Source organism: Thalassophryne amazonica, chromosome 2, assembly GCF_902500255.1.
Source record: "Thalassophryne amazonica chromosome 2, fThaAma1.1, whole genome shotgun sequence".
Classification (NCBI taxonomy): domain Eukaryota; kingdom Metazoa; phylum Chordata; class Actinopteri; order Batrachoidiformes; family Batrachoididae; genus Thalassophryne; species Thalassophryne amazonica.
In genome coordinates this window covers 54,441,715-54,459,958 of record NC_047104.1, presented here as the reverse complement: position 1 = coordinate 54,459,958, position 18,244 = coordinate 54,441,715, and the positions used below count along the sequence as shown (strand labels likewise).

Sequence of the window (18,244 nt, the reverse complement as noted above, 5' to 3'; positions counted from 1 at the left end):
TGATCATACCTCCACATAACACTACAGAAAGGATTTTGTATGATTTTAACCACGAAAAAAAATACATCAAGGGAGGCGGTGGAGTGAATGGGACCAGTGATAGAAAGTGCTTTCACACGGGAATTTGCTAAATCAGATTTGCTGGTGACATGCATCACCATTTCCACCACAATATGGAAATACTGTGGCTCCTAGACGGCATCCACCCAGGCAAAACACTAGTCCAACCACACCTCTTGAAAGTAGCCATCTACCTGCCACTGCAAAGTGAAACGTGTGCATCCACATGGTCTTCTCCATCTGCTTCTGTTCTGAAAAGTGAGGCACCTGTGTGACAGATCATACCACAAGAAACATGCCACATGGCAAAAATGTTCTAATGTTCTCTCACATTATAAAATGGTCCCCATTTTAGTCTCCAAAAGTAAGTGTTTGTTTGACACAAAGTCATTCCAGTGGTACCTAATTACAACTGTCGTGCTTGGCCTTATTTTATTTTCCACAATGTAAGTGTTCACTGATGTGTATACGCATATCACCTTTAATGCTGCATTTACACATAACGACGACAAGCCACGAATGCCACGAAGTATACATTCTTGGCCGCTGATCACGAATGTGATGATTTGAGGCAGAGGCGTCAGGTGTCCTCAGGAACTGTTGCAACCTGTTACCACGCGTTATGATTAATGGCACGTGTTGCAAGTGAATTATCAGCAACCATTACGCACGGTCAAGAATAATGTTCCGCGCTGTTGTGCGCTGTTTCGCGCTACTGCGCGTAACAGCTCATCGTTACGTTCTGTCATGTTGTGAATGAGGTGAATTGTCTCCACACACACGCACACATATTCGTCCATCAGCTGCTGAACAATTCAGATCGCTCCACTTCGCTCCTCAAAATCCACAGCAGAAGAACTTTGTGACCGCATGCATAATTGGGCTCTGTGCCATGGAGTGGCGCAGAGAGTAGATGGAGACGGAGAGAGCTAGATGTGTGGCTCTCCACGCGGCTCTCGTCTCGCGCATTTTCCCAAACATCAGGGGCGGCAGCAGCAGGTGGAACACCTGAGGAACATTAGAATGAAACTTTTGGCCAACTTGGCATCACTGTCCTTATTCAGTATACTGCGGCAATGAAACTGAATGTGCAGCAGGGTTTAACTGTGCACACGTCAGAGAAGAATGCGGTCACACTCTATTAAGGATCACCACTAATCAAGACGGATCAACACGCTCAGTTGCAACCTCCACGACATGAGGTGAAATGAGGGTGGTGCATGACATTCGTGTCAGATTTTTTGACAGCCAAAAACATGCTCCACGAAAATCACGAATATCATGCACCAACACGCACTATTAAGAAGCCTATTCAGATGCGATAAGTCACGTTAAGAATGTCAGGAATGTGCCAAGAATGATGCAAATATGACATTCGTAACACGTCCTGCCTATGTGTAAACGCAGCGTTAGTGGAGAAGTGACAATTACATATTCCAATTACAGTCTGTTCTGATTTTAAAGGGAAAAATAACAATAAATTCCCCAGATATTTTTTTATTGTCTGAGTTTCTTGTTCCTTTGAAAGCAAACTTGTGGTGTGATCCAGATAACTGTTATCACATGAGAAAGCCTTGTCAAACCTGTGATGCCAAAAAGCAAAGGCAAATACGAGGTCTGTTAGAAAAGTCTCCGACCTTTTTAGTTTTTTTCAAAAACCTGATGGATTTGAATCACGTGTGCTTCGTGCGCATGTGTGAATTTTTTCACGCCTGTTGATTGCGTCATTTGCTTGTAAGCAGCCTTTGTGTGAGGATGGGTGGAGTCTCTCATCATTTTTTCTTTGCAAGGAAATGGCGGAACGACTGGAGCAGTGCGATTGCATCAAATTTTGCCAGAAACTGGGTGACAGTCAGGTGGAAATCATTCGGATTATTCAGACGGCTTTCGGTGACGATGCTATGGGCATCACACAGATTAAGGAGTGGTACAACCGGTTTAAAGACGGCTGCACAATGGTGGAGAGCGAGCCGCGCTCCGGTCGGCCATCAGCATGCTGAAATGACCAGATCATTTCCAAAGTGAATGCTGTGATGATGCGGGACCGTCGTGAGACTATCCGAGAAATTGCGGAAGAGGTGGACATCAGCACTTTTTCGGCACATTCCACTGTAACAGAAGATTTTGCCATGAAAAGAGTTGCAGCGAAATTCATGCCGATGGCTTGGGCACGAAGCTGATGGCGGAACAAAAGCGCCTCCGTGTTGAAGTCTCACAGGACATGTTGTGACATGACCACCTCTTCCACAATTTCTCGGATAGTCACACGACTGAAAAGCCACCGAAAGCCGTCTGAATATTCCGAATGGTGGCAAATGTGCCAAAAAAGTGCTGATGTCCACCTCTTCCACAATTTCTTGGATAGTCACACAACGGTCCTGCATCACCACAGCGTTCACTTTGGAAATGATCCGATCATTTCTGCATGTTGATGGCCACCTGGAGCACGGCTCGCACTCCACCGTTGTGCGCCCGTCTTTAAACCAGTTGTACCACTCCTTAATCTGTGTGATGCCCATAGCATCGTCACCGAAAGCCGTCTGAATAATCCAAATGGTTTCCACCTGGCTGTCGCCCAGTTTCTGGAAAAATTTGATGCAGTCGCGCTGCTCCAATCGTTCCGCCATTTCCTTGCAAAGAAAACACGACGAGAGACTCCACCCATCCTCACACAAAGGCTGCTTACACGCAAATGTCACAATTGAAAGGCGTGAAAAAATTCACGCATGCGCACGAAGGTTCAAGGTTGGCTCATGCAAGCATGTGATTCAAATCCATCAGGTTTTTGAAAAAAATAAAAAGGTCGGATACTTTTCTAACAGACCTCGTATATCTGCTGCAGCCAGAGGTACTCAGCTTTAATTTACACCCATGTGGTCTGCTGTAGATTGACCGTAATGATATATACAGCCTGCAGAGGCTCAGTGGACTTATATGGACAAAAATAATATTTGGTTTTCTTGACCTCTGTAAAGCCCCATGCTCACTTTCCCAGAAGGGCATGATTTGACACCTTCTCCATTCCATGGAAAACCTTGTAGGAGGCTCCAGGAAGTTGTCCCTAATGATAATCTATCTATCTTTGCACCATGGTCTTGTTTTAAGCATGACAGGATTTTCAGGACACTTCAAAATGCCTTTTTTTCTATCATGAAATTTGTCATATTTTGGTAAACTCTTGCATTGCTGTGGAGCCTGTAACATTGTCATTCATGCCGTGGCATCACCAGGAGGTTCTCTGACTGCACCAAAGTTGTGCTGAAGTTATACTCTGGCTGTGTTACTGCTGTTTCTGCACATGTCATATGGTACAAGTCCAGCACATTACCTTATCAAATTGAACCCTCAATCACATCCAAGTGACATTCACATGGACTGTGTCCTTCCGGGATGCAAATGTAAGAAAGATGCTTAAGACATACAATATCACAGAACCTCAAAGGTCTGTGTTTAACCCTCACTGCAGATGTCAGTTCACTTTGTCCTTCACAGAGCATTAGAAGAGACCTATAGCAGAAGAGTGAAGATCAACCTGTTTGCACAAGTCTTTCGAAGTAAAATCAATGTTGAAACACTGGTGAAAGTGGCAAAGTTGTTTGAGGACTGGATTTCATGCTTAAGATTTACCTCTCATATAATAGCAGTCTCCAGACTCCAGCGGCAGCATTAGGCCAGGTGTATGTATGTCCCAGGCCACCTTCAGCCCAATCCTCCAGCATGGCTTCTCGCCACTGCCTCCCGCACTGGTCTCACCTGTCAGTCAAACACAGCCCAACTCACGGTAACATTTGCATTTCACATTTATATTCACATTTCATGCACTGGATTGACAGTCTTACACACAGTGACTTATTCTAAGGGCAAAAGTACTACAAACTTCGACTTTATTTTGTAGAAATATGTTGAAATAGTGCAAGCGTTTTTAATCTGTATCTGAAAATAAAGTGCCCCAAAAACAACAGTATATTAAAATAATATTAATATTCATAATAGTACATTCATTCATTCATTCATTACAACTGGACCAATCAGAAATTGGATAACCTCACTCCTGCTTCTTCAGACAGACATTTCTATCAAGATTAACATCACATGCAACATCACAATAGCTTAGTGAGTGTGAATTCTACTGAAAGATACTTTCCAGCAAACTAGAAAGAGAAAACGTTTCTAATGGTTTTAAGATCAAGCTTATCAAGGGTACAACAATAAGAAGGAGGTCCACTGATGCCAGTACTAAGCCCCAGGTACCATAGGGTCAAGCAGATGAGAGTCCATGAGTCCCCTTGGACAGAATGTCAGTCCATTCCAGAGTACTTCCCCAAACATGGCCAGTACACATTTATAGCTGGAAGGACTGAGACAATGCAGGTGAAGTGTCCTGTCCAAGGGTAGCCCAGGTCTACATATTGGTAGTTCAACTCATATCCCACTGAGCCACCTGCTCTGCCTGGAACATGCTCCCAGATTTGATCAGATCAGTCCCTAGAGTTACATACAGTTGTATGTAAACGTTTGGGCAACGCTGATAATTTTCATGATTTTCCTTTATAAATCATTGGTTTTCTGGATGAGAAATTTAAGTTAAATATATCATATAGCAGATGAACACAATTATATTTGAGAAGAGAAATAATTTTTCTACAACCCCAATTCCAATGAAGTTGGGACGTTGTGTAAAATGTAAATAAAACCAGAATAGAATGATTTGCAAATCCTCTTCTACATATCTTCAATTGAATACACCACAAAGACAAGATATTTAATGTTCAACATGATAAACTTCATTGTTTTTGTGCAAACATTTGCTAATTTTGAAATGGATGCCTGCAACACATTTCCAAAAAGCTGGGACAGTGGTATGTTTACCACTTTGTTACATCACCTTTCCTTCTAACAGCACTCAATAAGCGTTTGGGAACTGAGGACACTAATTGTGAGTCTCATGACTGGGTATAAAAGGAGCATCCCCAAAAGGCTCAGCCTTTCACAAGCAAAGATGGGGTGAGGATCACCACTTTGTGAACAACTGCGTGAAAAAATAGTCCAACAGTTTAAGAACAATGTTTCTCAACATTCAATTGCAAGGAATTTAGGGATTCCATCATCTACAGTCCATAATATAATCAGAAGATTCAGAGAATCTGGAGAACTTTCTACATGTAAGCGGCAAGGCCGAAAACCAACACTGAATGACCTTTGATCACTCAAGCGTCACTGCATTAACAACCGACATCATTGTGTAAAGGATCTTACTGTGTGGGCTCAGGAACACTTCAGAAAACCATTGTCAGTTAACAAAGTTCGTCACTACATCTACAAGTGCAAGTTAAAACTCTACCATGCAAAGCAAAAGCCATACATCAACAACATCCAGAAACACCGCCACCTTCTCTGGGCCTAAGCTCATTTGAAATGGACAGACACAAAGTGGAAAGGTGTGCTGTGGTCTGATGAGTCCACATTTCTAATTGTTTTTGGAAATCATGGACGACAAAAGAGGTAAAAGACCATCCAGATTGTTACCAGCGCAAAGTTCAAAAGTCAGCATCTGTGATGGTATGGGGGTGTGTTAGTGCCCATGGCATGGGCAACTTACACATCTGTGATGCACCATCAATGCTGAAAGGTACATCCAGGTTTTGGAGCAACACATGGTGCCATCCAAGCAACGTGTTTTTGAGGGACATCCCTGCTTATTTCCGCAAGACAATTCCAAGCCACATTCTGCACGTGTTACAACAGCATGGTTTCATAGTAAAAGAGTGCAGGTACTAGACTGGCCTGCCTGCAGTCCAGACCTGTCACCCATTGAAAATGTGTGGCGCATTATGAAGTGCAAAATACAACGGAGACCCCGGACTGTTGAACAACTGAAGTTGTACATCAAGCAAGAAAAAATTGGGAACGAATGGGATGAATGATGGGACTGACGCCTCTCCTGACAGCTCTCCTGATGACGTGAATGACTCATTACCATTCAGTCTTTTGTTCATGGTAATGAGTCATTCACGTCGTCAGGAGAGGCATCAGTCCCATCGTTAGGAGGGACAGCTACCCTGTCATTAGGAGGGTGCTACTAGAGCACAATAGGTGCTAATTAGAACATTGTTTAGTCACTAGCCAATAGCAGTCTGCCTCTTGGTAGAAGGGGTCTGGTTAGGTTTAATACTCAAGCCTTTGTGTCTTCTGTTATTCTTCTCTACAAGAGTCAAGACAGACGTCAGACAACCAGAGCAAGAATTTTAGCTGATAAAGCTTCTGCGATTTGAAGCTAAACCTCCTCGCGTCAAGCAACCCAGTCCAGTCGAAGATTCAAGCTTCTCTACTCTGCTATATGATACATTTAACTGAAATTGCTGATTCAAACAACCAATGATTTATGAAGGAAAATCATGTAAATCATCAGGGGTGCCAAAACGTTTGCATATAACTGTATTTATCTCTCTACAGAGGTAGAACCTTGTGGAAGAATGCTGAAAATGGCCTTCAATGTCAAGAGAAAAAAATAGTTAAGAATATTTCTAACGTTCAAGAATGACTAAGGCACTGAATGCCCAAGTCAAGCCAAGTCTGGGAGCATGCAGTCATGTCACACACTGTCACATCCACCAGACCACAGAGCTGTCCCAGGTCCTGGATGCAATGACCCAAGCAGATAACAGTCCATCCTCACCTCTTGAAAGCAGCTATCTATCTGCTGCAGCCAGGTGAAGTGTGGACACCCAGTTGTAATACTCTACATTGTGTTTTGGTTTGTTTTTTTTAATTGGCTTTTTAGTTGTATGACTGATCCTCAAAACTAAACAATACCCTCATCTTTCCTGTGGTTGGGGTGGGGGGAGGAGAGTACCAAAAGCATATACTTTAAGTCAGATATATTGTCATGCCCACAGCACACTTCAGCTGACAAGATATTTGAACTGTTTAAAGACAAAGTCAAAACATTTTGATCTGATGACAAACAAAAATATCAGAACTCCCTGACCCCCAACACTTCTGACAGCAGCTCCGGTGTAATGTATAGCCTGGACAGGTGTGTATCAGTTTGTTTTGTTTTTGGCATCAAGGCTTGTGTTGAACTTGATTCAGATAATTTTCTTTGCAAACACACCCAAGGCTTTTTGGACCTTGTTTGTCAATCTTCATACAGGCTTGCTCAGATAAAAAAAAAAAACTCCTGTCTTAATCGTAAAATTCATGTCTTTGCCTCTGGAAAGCATTACCAAAGACAAGAGCAAAAAAGATGTGCTTTTTTGTAACCATATTAGCTGCAGTGAATCCTTACAGTATTATAGTGCTGAGTAAGAGGAAATACTTGTTTAAAAGCCCTTGATGCTGTTTATCGAGTGTGTTATTTTACAGCACATATCTGATGATTGCCCGGTTACTGAAGTCATCCACTCTAACCACCTCCCTTGTTATTATCTCTCTGTCCATCCTTACATGGCACACTAAGAATACAAGATTTGGCTTGGCTGGCCAACACCCTTCAGCAAAATCAATACTAAAGTCTTTCTGGGCCTCTCTCCCCCACAGCTGCCTTTTCCTTTGCTCAGCACAAATAAATAGTAACTTAATTTCCAGCCATTGTGCTCTGAGAGCCAGCTAATGACAGCACTCCCCAAGGCCTCAGGAATGGTGGAAGATCATCATCCATGCTGGAAAACACTCAGTTGTTGCAGATTCCTTTGTATCAATGCACTGGGAAAAATAAAAACACAAGTTCGAACACTGCTCAAGTTGAAGATTAGAGAAAAAAAAACAATACAAGGACAGGCTGCTTCGAGAAAACAGTGGTTCTCAAATGAGGTGTCTCAGAAAAATAGTGTTAAATCTCCAAGATATGAAATATGCTGGGTCCAAATTCTTTTATGAATGAAACAAGTCCCTTATTTTCAAGAATAATGTAAGAAAAATGAATGGATTGTAAAAGTGTCACATTCCTCATGATAACAACTTCATTAGCTTGGTCCTGGGAGCCCTCAGAGACATCCTGTCAAAGTGAACAGTACATTTGGGAATAGCTAATATGTGTTTGGGATGGATCTACACAGCTCTGACTGGACTTTTCTTTCTCAAGTCTGTAGCTGTGGGGTCACTCAGCAGTACAAACGACACAGCTGCTAAGCACACCAAAGTGTTGTGCGTTAGCGTTTGAAGCCCGTGTTCACAGGGTCAGAGTTGAAACTGCCTAAAATAAATCATCAACACAGGCCTCTCGAACAGGTGGTTCTGCTTAAAAAGCCCAAATGAAGAAATACCAGTCATAAAGTGTGTTGGGATGTCAAAGCAATTGGTAAAAGTCACCCAATAGAAAAGCAAAATTATAACGTCAAGATACAGAAGAAAACAGTGTACAACTTCCACATCTTTGTTCAGATAATACTGTACATTTACTGAAGTACATGCAGTTACTGCCATGGTTACAATCTAGAAACCATGTTTATTTCTTTTCCCAAAATTTGGAAGTTGTAATGAAAAGCCCAGAGTGGCTGTACAAGGCCAGGCATCGCTTCTGACATCTGTTTTTGCTCGGGATCACCACAGCAGATCCAGTAGGAATCCACTTGTTAATTCGACACAAGCTTTATGCCGGACACCCTTTTGTGATAGAACTCCAGAGGTACAAGGAGACACAGTCCCATGATTGAGGTACAGGTGGCCTTAAACTTGGGACCTTCTGGTAGGGGAGCAGCCATAATAACCAATGTGCCACCTTCCCTGGGTTAGTTCCAAATGCAAAGCTTATTTTTTAACATGTAATTTTTTGTAGAGCCAGTTTTCATCTTCACAAACATAATGCATTTCAGTTTTACCAACCAGCCCACCGCAGGTTGATTCTGTTGAAAGTAGCAGGATGGAAGTCATGTTGTTGTGCAGGAGGTTAACATAATGGTCTGGAGACACATGGGTGGTCATTTGTGTAGCCTGTATTATTGTATTAACCACACCTCTTAAAATAGTGCCTACACAGACATGGGGTGCTAGTGCAACCTTATGCAGTGACATTTAACCAAAGAACATGACAATGGCCATAAAATTGCTGGAATTTAAGCTATAATCACACAAACCAGTACTTAATATGGAGCCTGTCCATCAAAGGAGTGGCCAATGAGCAATTCACAAACACAAGAGAACTGGTTCAGTATCTTCTACATATTATTAAGATCAAACAAGTGTTTTCTTTGCACAAAAATACAGCAAGAGCTGTTGTAAGTTGTCAAAACATCTTTATGGAATTACTATCCACAATAAACATAGACCATGGCTTACTCAAGATACCACCATATTGGTATGGCTTGCAAGATTTGCTCAGTATATAATACAGAAAGAAGAGTCTATCAATGGTGAGTCCGGTAAGATGATCAATTAGGAGTATTTTTACTACACAAACAATGGTGTGTTAATCATTTAACTGTGAAAACTGAACCTTTGTTTGGAATTAAAACATGTAAGCACCATTTACAAGGACCATTCTCATGTCATTATCACTATTGATAATGATTGTATCACTTCCTGTTCCGGAGCACAGCGGTGTTTTGCTGTATCTGTTAATTTTGGCTCTCTGTTGGGACTGTTTACACAGAGACTGCTACCTGCTGCTTTGGACTTTGAACTAATAGTCTTTTTCAAGACTTTTTTACTTTTTTACCTTTTTATTTTTTTTTTTTTTTTTACTTTTTTACTTGACTCTACTGGTGGTCGGCTCTCACTGCGGTATTGTATCACTTCTTGTTCCGGAGCACAGCGGTGTTTTTCTGTATCTGTTAGCTGTTTGATCTGCGCAGTTAGATTGATCTAGTTATCTAGATTACGATTTGTTTCCCAGTGTAATCTTTACGTGCCTTAACTAAAGCACTCCTTCTGCTGAATCACCTCTAAATTATTTACACATTATTCGCTTTGCGTGTTTTTAGGAATCCGCTAGCTTAGCGTAGCTACTAGCTCTTAGCCGATTTAGCATGGCGGCTTCTCCTGTCTCTCCCGCACTTTTCTGCTCTGGGTGTGAAATGTTTAGTTATTCCTCGGCCTCCTTTAGCAGTAATGGTACTTGTAATAAGTGTAGCTTATTCGTAGCTTTGGAGGCCAGGCTGGGCGAATTGGAGACTCGGCTCCGCACCGTGGAAAATTCTACAGCTAGCAAGGCCCCTGTAGTCGGTGCGGACCAAGGTAGCTTAGCCGCCGTTAGTTCCCCCCTGGCAGATCCCGAGCAGCCGGGAAAGCAGGCCGACTGGGTGACTGTGAGGAGGAAGCGTAGCCCTAAACAGAAGCCCCGTGTACACCGCCAACCCGTTCACATCTTTAACCGTTTTTCCCCACTCGACGATACACCCGCCGAGGATCAAACTCTGGTTATTGGCGACTCTGTTTTGAGAAATGTGAAGTTAGCGACACCAGCAACCATAGTCAATTGTCTTCCGGGGGCCAGAGCAGGCGACATTGAAGGAAATTTGAAACTGCTGGCTAAGGCTAAGCGTAAATTTGGTAAGATTGTAATTCACGTCGGCAGTAATGACACCCGGTTACGCCAATCGGAGGTCACTAAAATTAACATTAAATCGGTGTGTAACTTTGCAAAAACAATGTCGGACTCTGTAGTTTTCTCTGGGCCCCTCCCCAATCAGACCGGGAGTGACATGTTTAGCCGCATGTTCTCCTTGAATTGCTGGCTGTCTGAGTGGTGTCCAAAAAATGAGGTGGGCTTCATAGATAATTGGCAAAGCTTCTGGGGAAAACCTGGTCTTGTTAGGAGAGACGGCAGCCATCCCACTTTGGATGGAGCAGCTCTCATTTCTAGAAATCTGGCCAATTTTCTTAAATCCTCCAAACCGTGACTATCCAGGGTTGGGACCAGGAAGCAGAGTTGTAGTCTTACACACCTCTCTGCAGCTTCTCTCCCCCTGCCATCCCCTCATTACCCCATCCCCGTAGAGACGGTGCCTGCTCCCAGACTACCAATAACCAGCAAAAATCTATTTAAGCATAAAAATTCAAAAAGAAAAAATAATATAGCACCTTCAACTGCACCACAGACTAAAACAGTTAAATGTGGTCTATTAAACATTAGGTCTCTCTCTTCTAAGTCCCTGTTGGTAAATGATATAATAATTGATCAACATATTGATTTATTCTGCCTAACAGAAACCTGGTTACAGCAGGATGAATATGTTAGTTTAAATGAGTCAACACCCCCGAGTCACACTAACTGTCAGAATGCTCGTAGCACGGGCCGGGGTGGAGGATTAGCAGCAATCTTCCATTCCAGCTTATTAATTAATCCAAAACCCAGACAGAGCTTTAATTCATTTGAAAGCTTGTCTCTTAGTCTTGTCCATCCAAATTGGAAGTCCCAAAAACCAGTTTTATTTGTTATTATCTATCGTCCACCTGGTCGTTACTGTGAGTTTCTCTGTGAATTTTCAGACCTTTTGTCTGACTTAGTGCTTAGCTCAGATAAGATAATTATAGTGGGCGATTTTAACATCCACACAGATGCTGAGAATGACAGCCTCAACACTGCATTTAATCTATTATTAGACTCTATTGGCTTTGCTCAAAAAGTAAATGAGTCCACCCACCACTTTAATCATATCTTAGATCTTGTTCTGACTTATGGTATGGAAATAGAAGACTTAACAGTATTCCCTGATAACTCCCTTCTGTCTGATCATTTCTTAATAACATTTACATTTACTCTGATGGACTACCCAGCAGTGGGGAATAAGTTTCATTACACTAGAAGTCTCTCAGAAAGCGCTGTAACTAGGTTTAAGGATATGATTCCTTCTTTATGTTCTCTAATGCCATATACCAACACAGTGCAGAGTAGCTACCTAAACTCTGTAAGGGAGATAGAGTATCTCGTCAATAGTTTTACATCCTCATTGAAGACAACTTTGGATGCTGTAGCTCCTCTGAAAAAGAGAGCTTTAAATCAGAAGTGTCTGACTCCGTGGTATAACTCACAAACTCGTAGCTTAAAGCAGATAACCCGTAAGTTGGAGAGGAAATGGCGTCTCACTAATTTAGAAGATCTTCACTTAGCCTGGAAAAAGAGTCTGTTGCTCTATAAAAAAGCCCTTCGTAAAGCTAGGACATCTTTCTACTCATCACTAATTGAAGAAAATAAGAACAACCCCAGGTTTCTTTTCAGCACTGTAGCCAGGCTGACAAAGAGTCAGAGCTCTATTGAGCTGAGTATTCCATTAACTTTAACTAGTAATGACTTCATGACTTTCTTTGCTAACAAAATTTTAACTATTAGAGAAAAAATTACTCATAACCATCCCAAAGACGTATCGTTATCTTTGGCTGCTTTCAGTGATGCCGGTATTTGGTTAGACTCTTTCTCTCCGATTGTTCTGTCTGAGTTATTCTCATTAGTTACTTCATCCAAACCATCAACATGTTTATTAGACCCCATTCCTACCAGGCTGCTCAAGGAAGCCCTACCATTATTTAATGCTTCGATCTTAAATATGATCAATCTATCTTTGTTAGTTGGCTATGTACCACAGGCTTTTAAGGTGGCAGTAATTAAACCATTACTTAAAAAGCCATCACTTGACCCAGCTATCTTAGCTAATTATAGGCCAATCTCCAACCTTCCTTTTCTCTCAAAAATTCTTGAAAGGGTAGTTGTAAAACAGCTAACTGATCATCTGCAGAGGAATGGTCTATTTGAAGAGTTTCAGTCAGGTTTTAGAATTCATCATAGTACAGAAACAGCATTAGTGAAGGTTATAAATGATCTTCTTATGGCCTCGGACAGTGGACTCATCTCTGTGCTTGTTCTGTTAGATCTCAGTGCTGCTTTTGATACTGTTGACCATAAAATTTTATTACAGAGATTAGAGCATGCCATAGGTATTAAAGGCACTGCGCTGCGGTGGTTTGAATCATATTTGTCTAATAGATTACAATTTGTTCATGTAAATGGGGAATCTTCTTCACAGACTAAAGTTAATTATGGAGTTCCACAAGGTTCTGTGCTAGGACCAATTTTATTCACTTTATACATGCTTCCCTTAGGCAGTATTATTAGACGGTATTGCTTAAATTTTCATTGTTACGCAGATGATACCCAGCTTTATCTATCCATGAAGCCAGAGGACACACACCAATTAGCTAAACTGCAGGATTGTCTTACAGACATAAAGACATGGATGACCTCTAATTTCCTGCTTTTAAACTCAGATAAAACTGAAGTTATTGTACTTGGCCCCACAAATCTTAGAAACATGGTGTCTAACCAGATCCTTACTCTGGATGGCATTACCCTGACCTCTAGTAATACTGTGAGAAATCTTGGAGTCATTTTTGATCAGGATATGTCATTCAAAGTGCATATTAAACAAATATGTAGGACTGCTTTTTTGCATTTACGCAATATCTCTAAAATCAGAAAGGTCTTGTCTCAGAGTGATGCTGAAAAACTAATTCATGCATTTATTTCCTCTAGGCTGGACTATTGTAATTCATTATTATCAGGTTGTCCTAAAAGTTCCCTAAAAAGCCTTCAGTTAATTCAAAATGCTGCAGCTAGAGTACTGACGGGGACTAGAAGGAGAGAGCATATCTCACCCATATTGGCCTCTCTTCATTGGCTTCCTGTTAATTCTAGAATAGAATTTAAAATTCTTCTTCTTACTTATAAGGTTTTGAATAATCAGGTCCCATCTTATCTTAGGGACCTCGTAGTACCATATTACCCCAATAGAGCGCTTCGCTCTCAGACTGCAGGCTTACTTGTAGTTCCTAGGGTTTGTAAGAGTAGAATGGGAGGCAGAGCCTTCAGCTTTCAGGCTCCTCTCCTGTGGAACCAGCTCCCAATTCAGATCAGGGAGACAGACACCCTCTCTACTTTTAAGATTAGGCTTAAAACTTTCCTTTTTGCTAAAGCTTATAGTTAGGGCTGGATCAGGTGACCCTGAACCATCCCTTAGTTATGCTGCTATAGACGTAGACTGCTGGGGGGTTCCCATGATGCACTGTTTCTTTTTCTTTTTGCTCTGTATGCACCACTCTGCATTTAATCATTAGTGATCGATCTCTGCTCCCCTCCACAGCATGTCTTTTTCCTGGTTCTCTCCCTCAGCCCCAACCAGTCCCAGCAGAAGACTGCCCCTCCCTGAGCCTGGTTCTGCTGGAGGTTTCTTCCTGTTAAAAGGGAGTTTTTCCTTCCCACTGTAGCCAAGTGCTTGCTCACAGGGGGTCGTTTTGACCGTTGGGGTTTTACATAATTATTGTATGGCCTTGCCTTACAATATAAAGCGCCTTGGGGCAACTGTTTGTTGTGATTTGGCGCTATATAAAAAAAATTGATTGATTGATTGATGTTAAATTCAAAATTTAACAGGATTGTACTCTCTCTATACATATTTTGCAAATCCTAAACATGGCAAACATCTCATCTCACAGCAATGTTATATCAGCTAAATCAGCAGCTGTTATCAGCTCTCAAAAACGCCCACATTCCATAATTAGGAGACAACGTATTATCCATACAGTACAGTCTCAGACCACTTATCAAAGGAGGGCTCATTATTCCATATCAGATAATTGCACATTGATCATTTCTAGGGGAAATAATTTAGATGAGATGTGGCGTGTGTGATAAGACCTGTTTGTTCGACTCTGCCATTGAGTGTGTGTTAAAAGCTCAGATCTAAATGTCTGTGATCTCCCCACATGTAGTCAGTGATAAGCCTGTCAGCAGCAAACTGGTGATGACATTTGATAATGCCCTGACATTATCTCATCGATAGATCTGATGGTTTTCCTCACTGGAGGCCAAGTCTACAGCTGCTACACTGCTGCTATACAGATATAATACACAAGGTTAACTGCAGCCAATCCACCATAAAGCAACTGAAATAACTTCATGGGATATTACGGTTAAAAAGGATGATTTTTTTTCATGAATAAATATTAAGGGGATTTCATACATTGGACCATTTACAAATTCTTGGTCCCATACCAAAAACTGGGGTCAAAAATCGGTAATGGGAGACAAACCCTAGACATCTGCCAATATCTGAAACAACATGAATGGTGGCCGGAGTGATACATATGTGTATCAATCCATAACTGGACAAATGAAGAGAGGATGATGTGGGGATGAGGATTCTCGAGCAAATACATAAAAATAATCATTTGTATTTACATTTCTGTTTTTGAGTGTTTGAAAATGGCAAACCACAATGACGGGTACCTGACAAAATTTCTGCTCAGCTTTCAGGATGGTGGTTCATTACAGGACTACTACTACTGTAGAGCTGCAGTGCAGAACTTAATCAAAAACAAAATGAAAATAAGTACATTAAACACATTTTACGTTGGATTTAAGTATGAGATAAAACAATACTTTACTAATAATATTAAATATATGAATGCCAACAATTTTATCCACTGAGTACAAATATGATGTGAGTTGTTTGCACTTTGACACGTACCTTTGTCATCATGACAGCTATAGTTGTAAACAGCCACTGGTGAGTGACTGATCAGATTCTCATCATGGTGCCATGCAACAGCCATTTTCCCCATGCCGTAATATGGCTCCTCTTTGAGCTGGCTCATAGCTGCTGGGTCCATATAATTGAGTAAGGTGACGCTGAACTTAAATGGGCCGGTACATATCTGAGGAGGACTGGGTTGGGAGCAACTCTGCCCACTTGGAAGTTCTTTATCCTCAATGTGGTAATCTGACAAGCTAATCTTGAGTTGGGAAACAGGTTTCTCCTGGAGTCCAAGTCCCACCGACTCGGTTTCTGCCTCACTAAAGGGCTTAGGTGTCCAGCCTGGGCATTTACCTTCACTGTGTTCTGGCCCTTCAGCAATTCCGATGTCACTTGGTTTTCCCTGGGATGACTCTGCTTCTTCACTGCTGTGTCGGGACTGAGTCTCCCATTCCCCTTCTTGTTTAGACGTAGAGCAGCCTTCTTCACTATGCTTTGACTCAATGTCCCACTCCTCACTGTGCTTGGACTCTGTGTCACCCTCTTCACTTTGCCTGGGCTCCGAGTCCCCTCCTTCACTATTCTTGGACTCTTCACTGTGCTTAGACTCTGTGTCCCCTTCCTCAGTCTGTTTAGTCTCTGCCTCCCTCACCTTTGCGCATTGTGTCAGTCTGTCTCCTTCCTTCAGCTGACTTACGTCTGAGCAGAAGAAGTTGTTGAGCTCCCACAAAGCCTTGCAAGCAGCCCTCAGATCAGGGTTGCAACAGTTTTGAGCTTTGACCTCGCTGTCCTCTCTGTGCCAGGGGATAGCAAATAGACGGGTGTCCAGGTAGCGATAGGTGTGACCAGGTTCACCCAGCAGAGCCCGTGACACAGCAGTGAATACATCTCTGTCACGGACACGAACCAAGTCCTTCAGGAGGCAGCCTTTTCTCCTCAAAGTGAGCAGAGCTGCCTGCACCCGGCCATGGAGCTCAGCCGGCACAGAGCAAGATCTCCTCAAAACCAGTCCAGAATAACTAGTGTCCCACTAAGAAACAAAAGGCATTAGTATCAAAAAGGTTCTGACAGCATTTGAGCAAAAAATATATGATGCATATTCACTGACACAAAACAAATATTTTACAGTGAAGCTTTTATCACAACAGTTTCAATTTGCAAAACAATCACATATATTGTACATGCAGTGACTACCTCAAGATATTCCATAACTTTAGTAATCTGTAACTGGGCATCAGTTACGCAATGAACAGCATAGTTGAATGCATAATTTCCTGACAAATCATTTCAACATTCTTGTTTTAAAAATAGCCAAATAGCAATCCATAAAATTAGCTGGCTTTGTGAATCACTGTAACAACGAGGGAAAGCTAGCTGGTTTGCATAGCTTGCAATAAAATCTTCTAAAACCACAAGACCACCACTAAGATTTGGATATCATTTACTTCAAAAGCAATATATATATATATATATATATATATATATATATATATATATATATATATATATATATATATATATATATATATATATATATATATATATATATATACACACACATACAATCCACAACTTTTTGTTCAAATTTTTTTAATCACTAAACCCTTTATTTTGAGTCGGTCCAAAATCCAGTCATGTTTCTGCATTTTAACTTTCGTTGCATTGTTGCAGTGGCAATGAATGGCATTCTATTCTATTCTATTCTGTTCTATTTTTGCCATATTCAAAGCATTTTCTCAAAGTTCTTTAAAATCCATTCATGACCAGAAAGAAAGAAAAAGAAAGAAAGAAAGAAGCTACCTCCCAAAAAGACAAAATTCTTTAACATTGTGCTGGCTCTGGCTTTTGTTTGGAGTTGCCCATCTATGCTAATATATTATACAGTGGTATGTAAATGTTTGGTCACCCCTGATGATTTCCATGATTTTCATTTATAAATCATTGGTTGTTTGGATCATCAATTTCAGTTAAATATATCAGCAGTAAATAAGTATATAGCAGAAGAACACACTGATATTTGAGAAGTGAAATGAAGTTTCTAGTATTTACAGAAAGTGCGTAATAATTATTTAAACAAAATTAGGCAGGTGCATAAATTTGGGCACCCTTGACTTGATTTGAATACATTTAGCACTAATTATTGGAACACAAAATTGGTTTGGTAAGCTCACTGACCCTTGACTTCCTTATACAGGTGAATCAAATCATGACAAAGGGTATTTAAGGTGGCCATTTGCAAATGTTTCTCCTCTTTGCATCTCTTCTAATGAGTGGCAACATGGAAGCCTCTAAACAAGTCTCAAATGACCTGAAAACAATGATTGATCAACTTCATGGTTTAGGGGAAGGATACAAAAAGCTATCTCAGAGATTTCAGCTGTCAGTTTCCACTGTGAGGAACATAGTGAGGAAATGGAAGACCGCAGGCACAGTACTAGTTAAGGCCCAAAGTGGCAGGCCAAGAAAAATCTCAGATAAGCTGAAGGGAATGATGGTGAGAACAGTCACAGTCAACCCACAGACCTGCTCCAAAGACATACAACATGATCTTGCTGCAGATAGTGTCTCTGTGCATCATTCAACTATATAGTGCACTTTACACAAGGAGATGCTGTATGATGCTGTAATGCAGAGGAAGCCTTTTCTGCATACATGCCACAAACAGAGTCACTTGAGGTATGCTAAAGCACATTTGAACAAGTCAGCTTCATTTTGGAATA

The 18,244-nt window shown here is 41.3% G+C and overlaps 1 protein-coding gene across 1 annotated transcript in view; it reads right to left on the bottom strand.

Moving 5' to 3' along the window:
- Positions 1-18,244, bottom strand: part of fto (FTO alpha-ketoglutarate dependent dioxygenase) — a 395,093-nt gene that overhangs the window by 273,271 nt on the left and 103,578 nt on the right. The window contains 2 exon segments of the mRNA XM_034186276.1: positions 3,688-3,813; positions 15,519-16,554. Of these exon segments, the coding sequence (XP_034042167.1) occupies positions 3,688-3,813; positions 15,519-16,554 (1,162 nt within the window).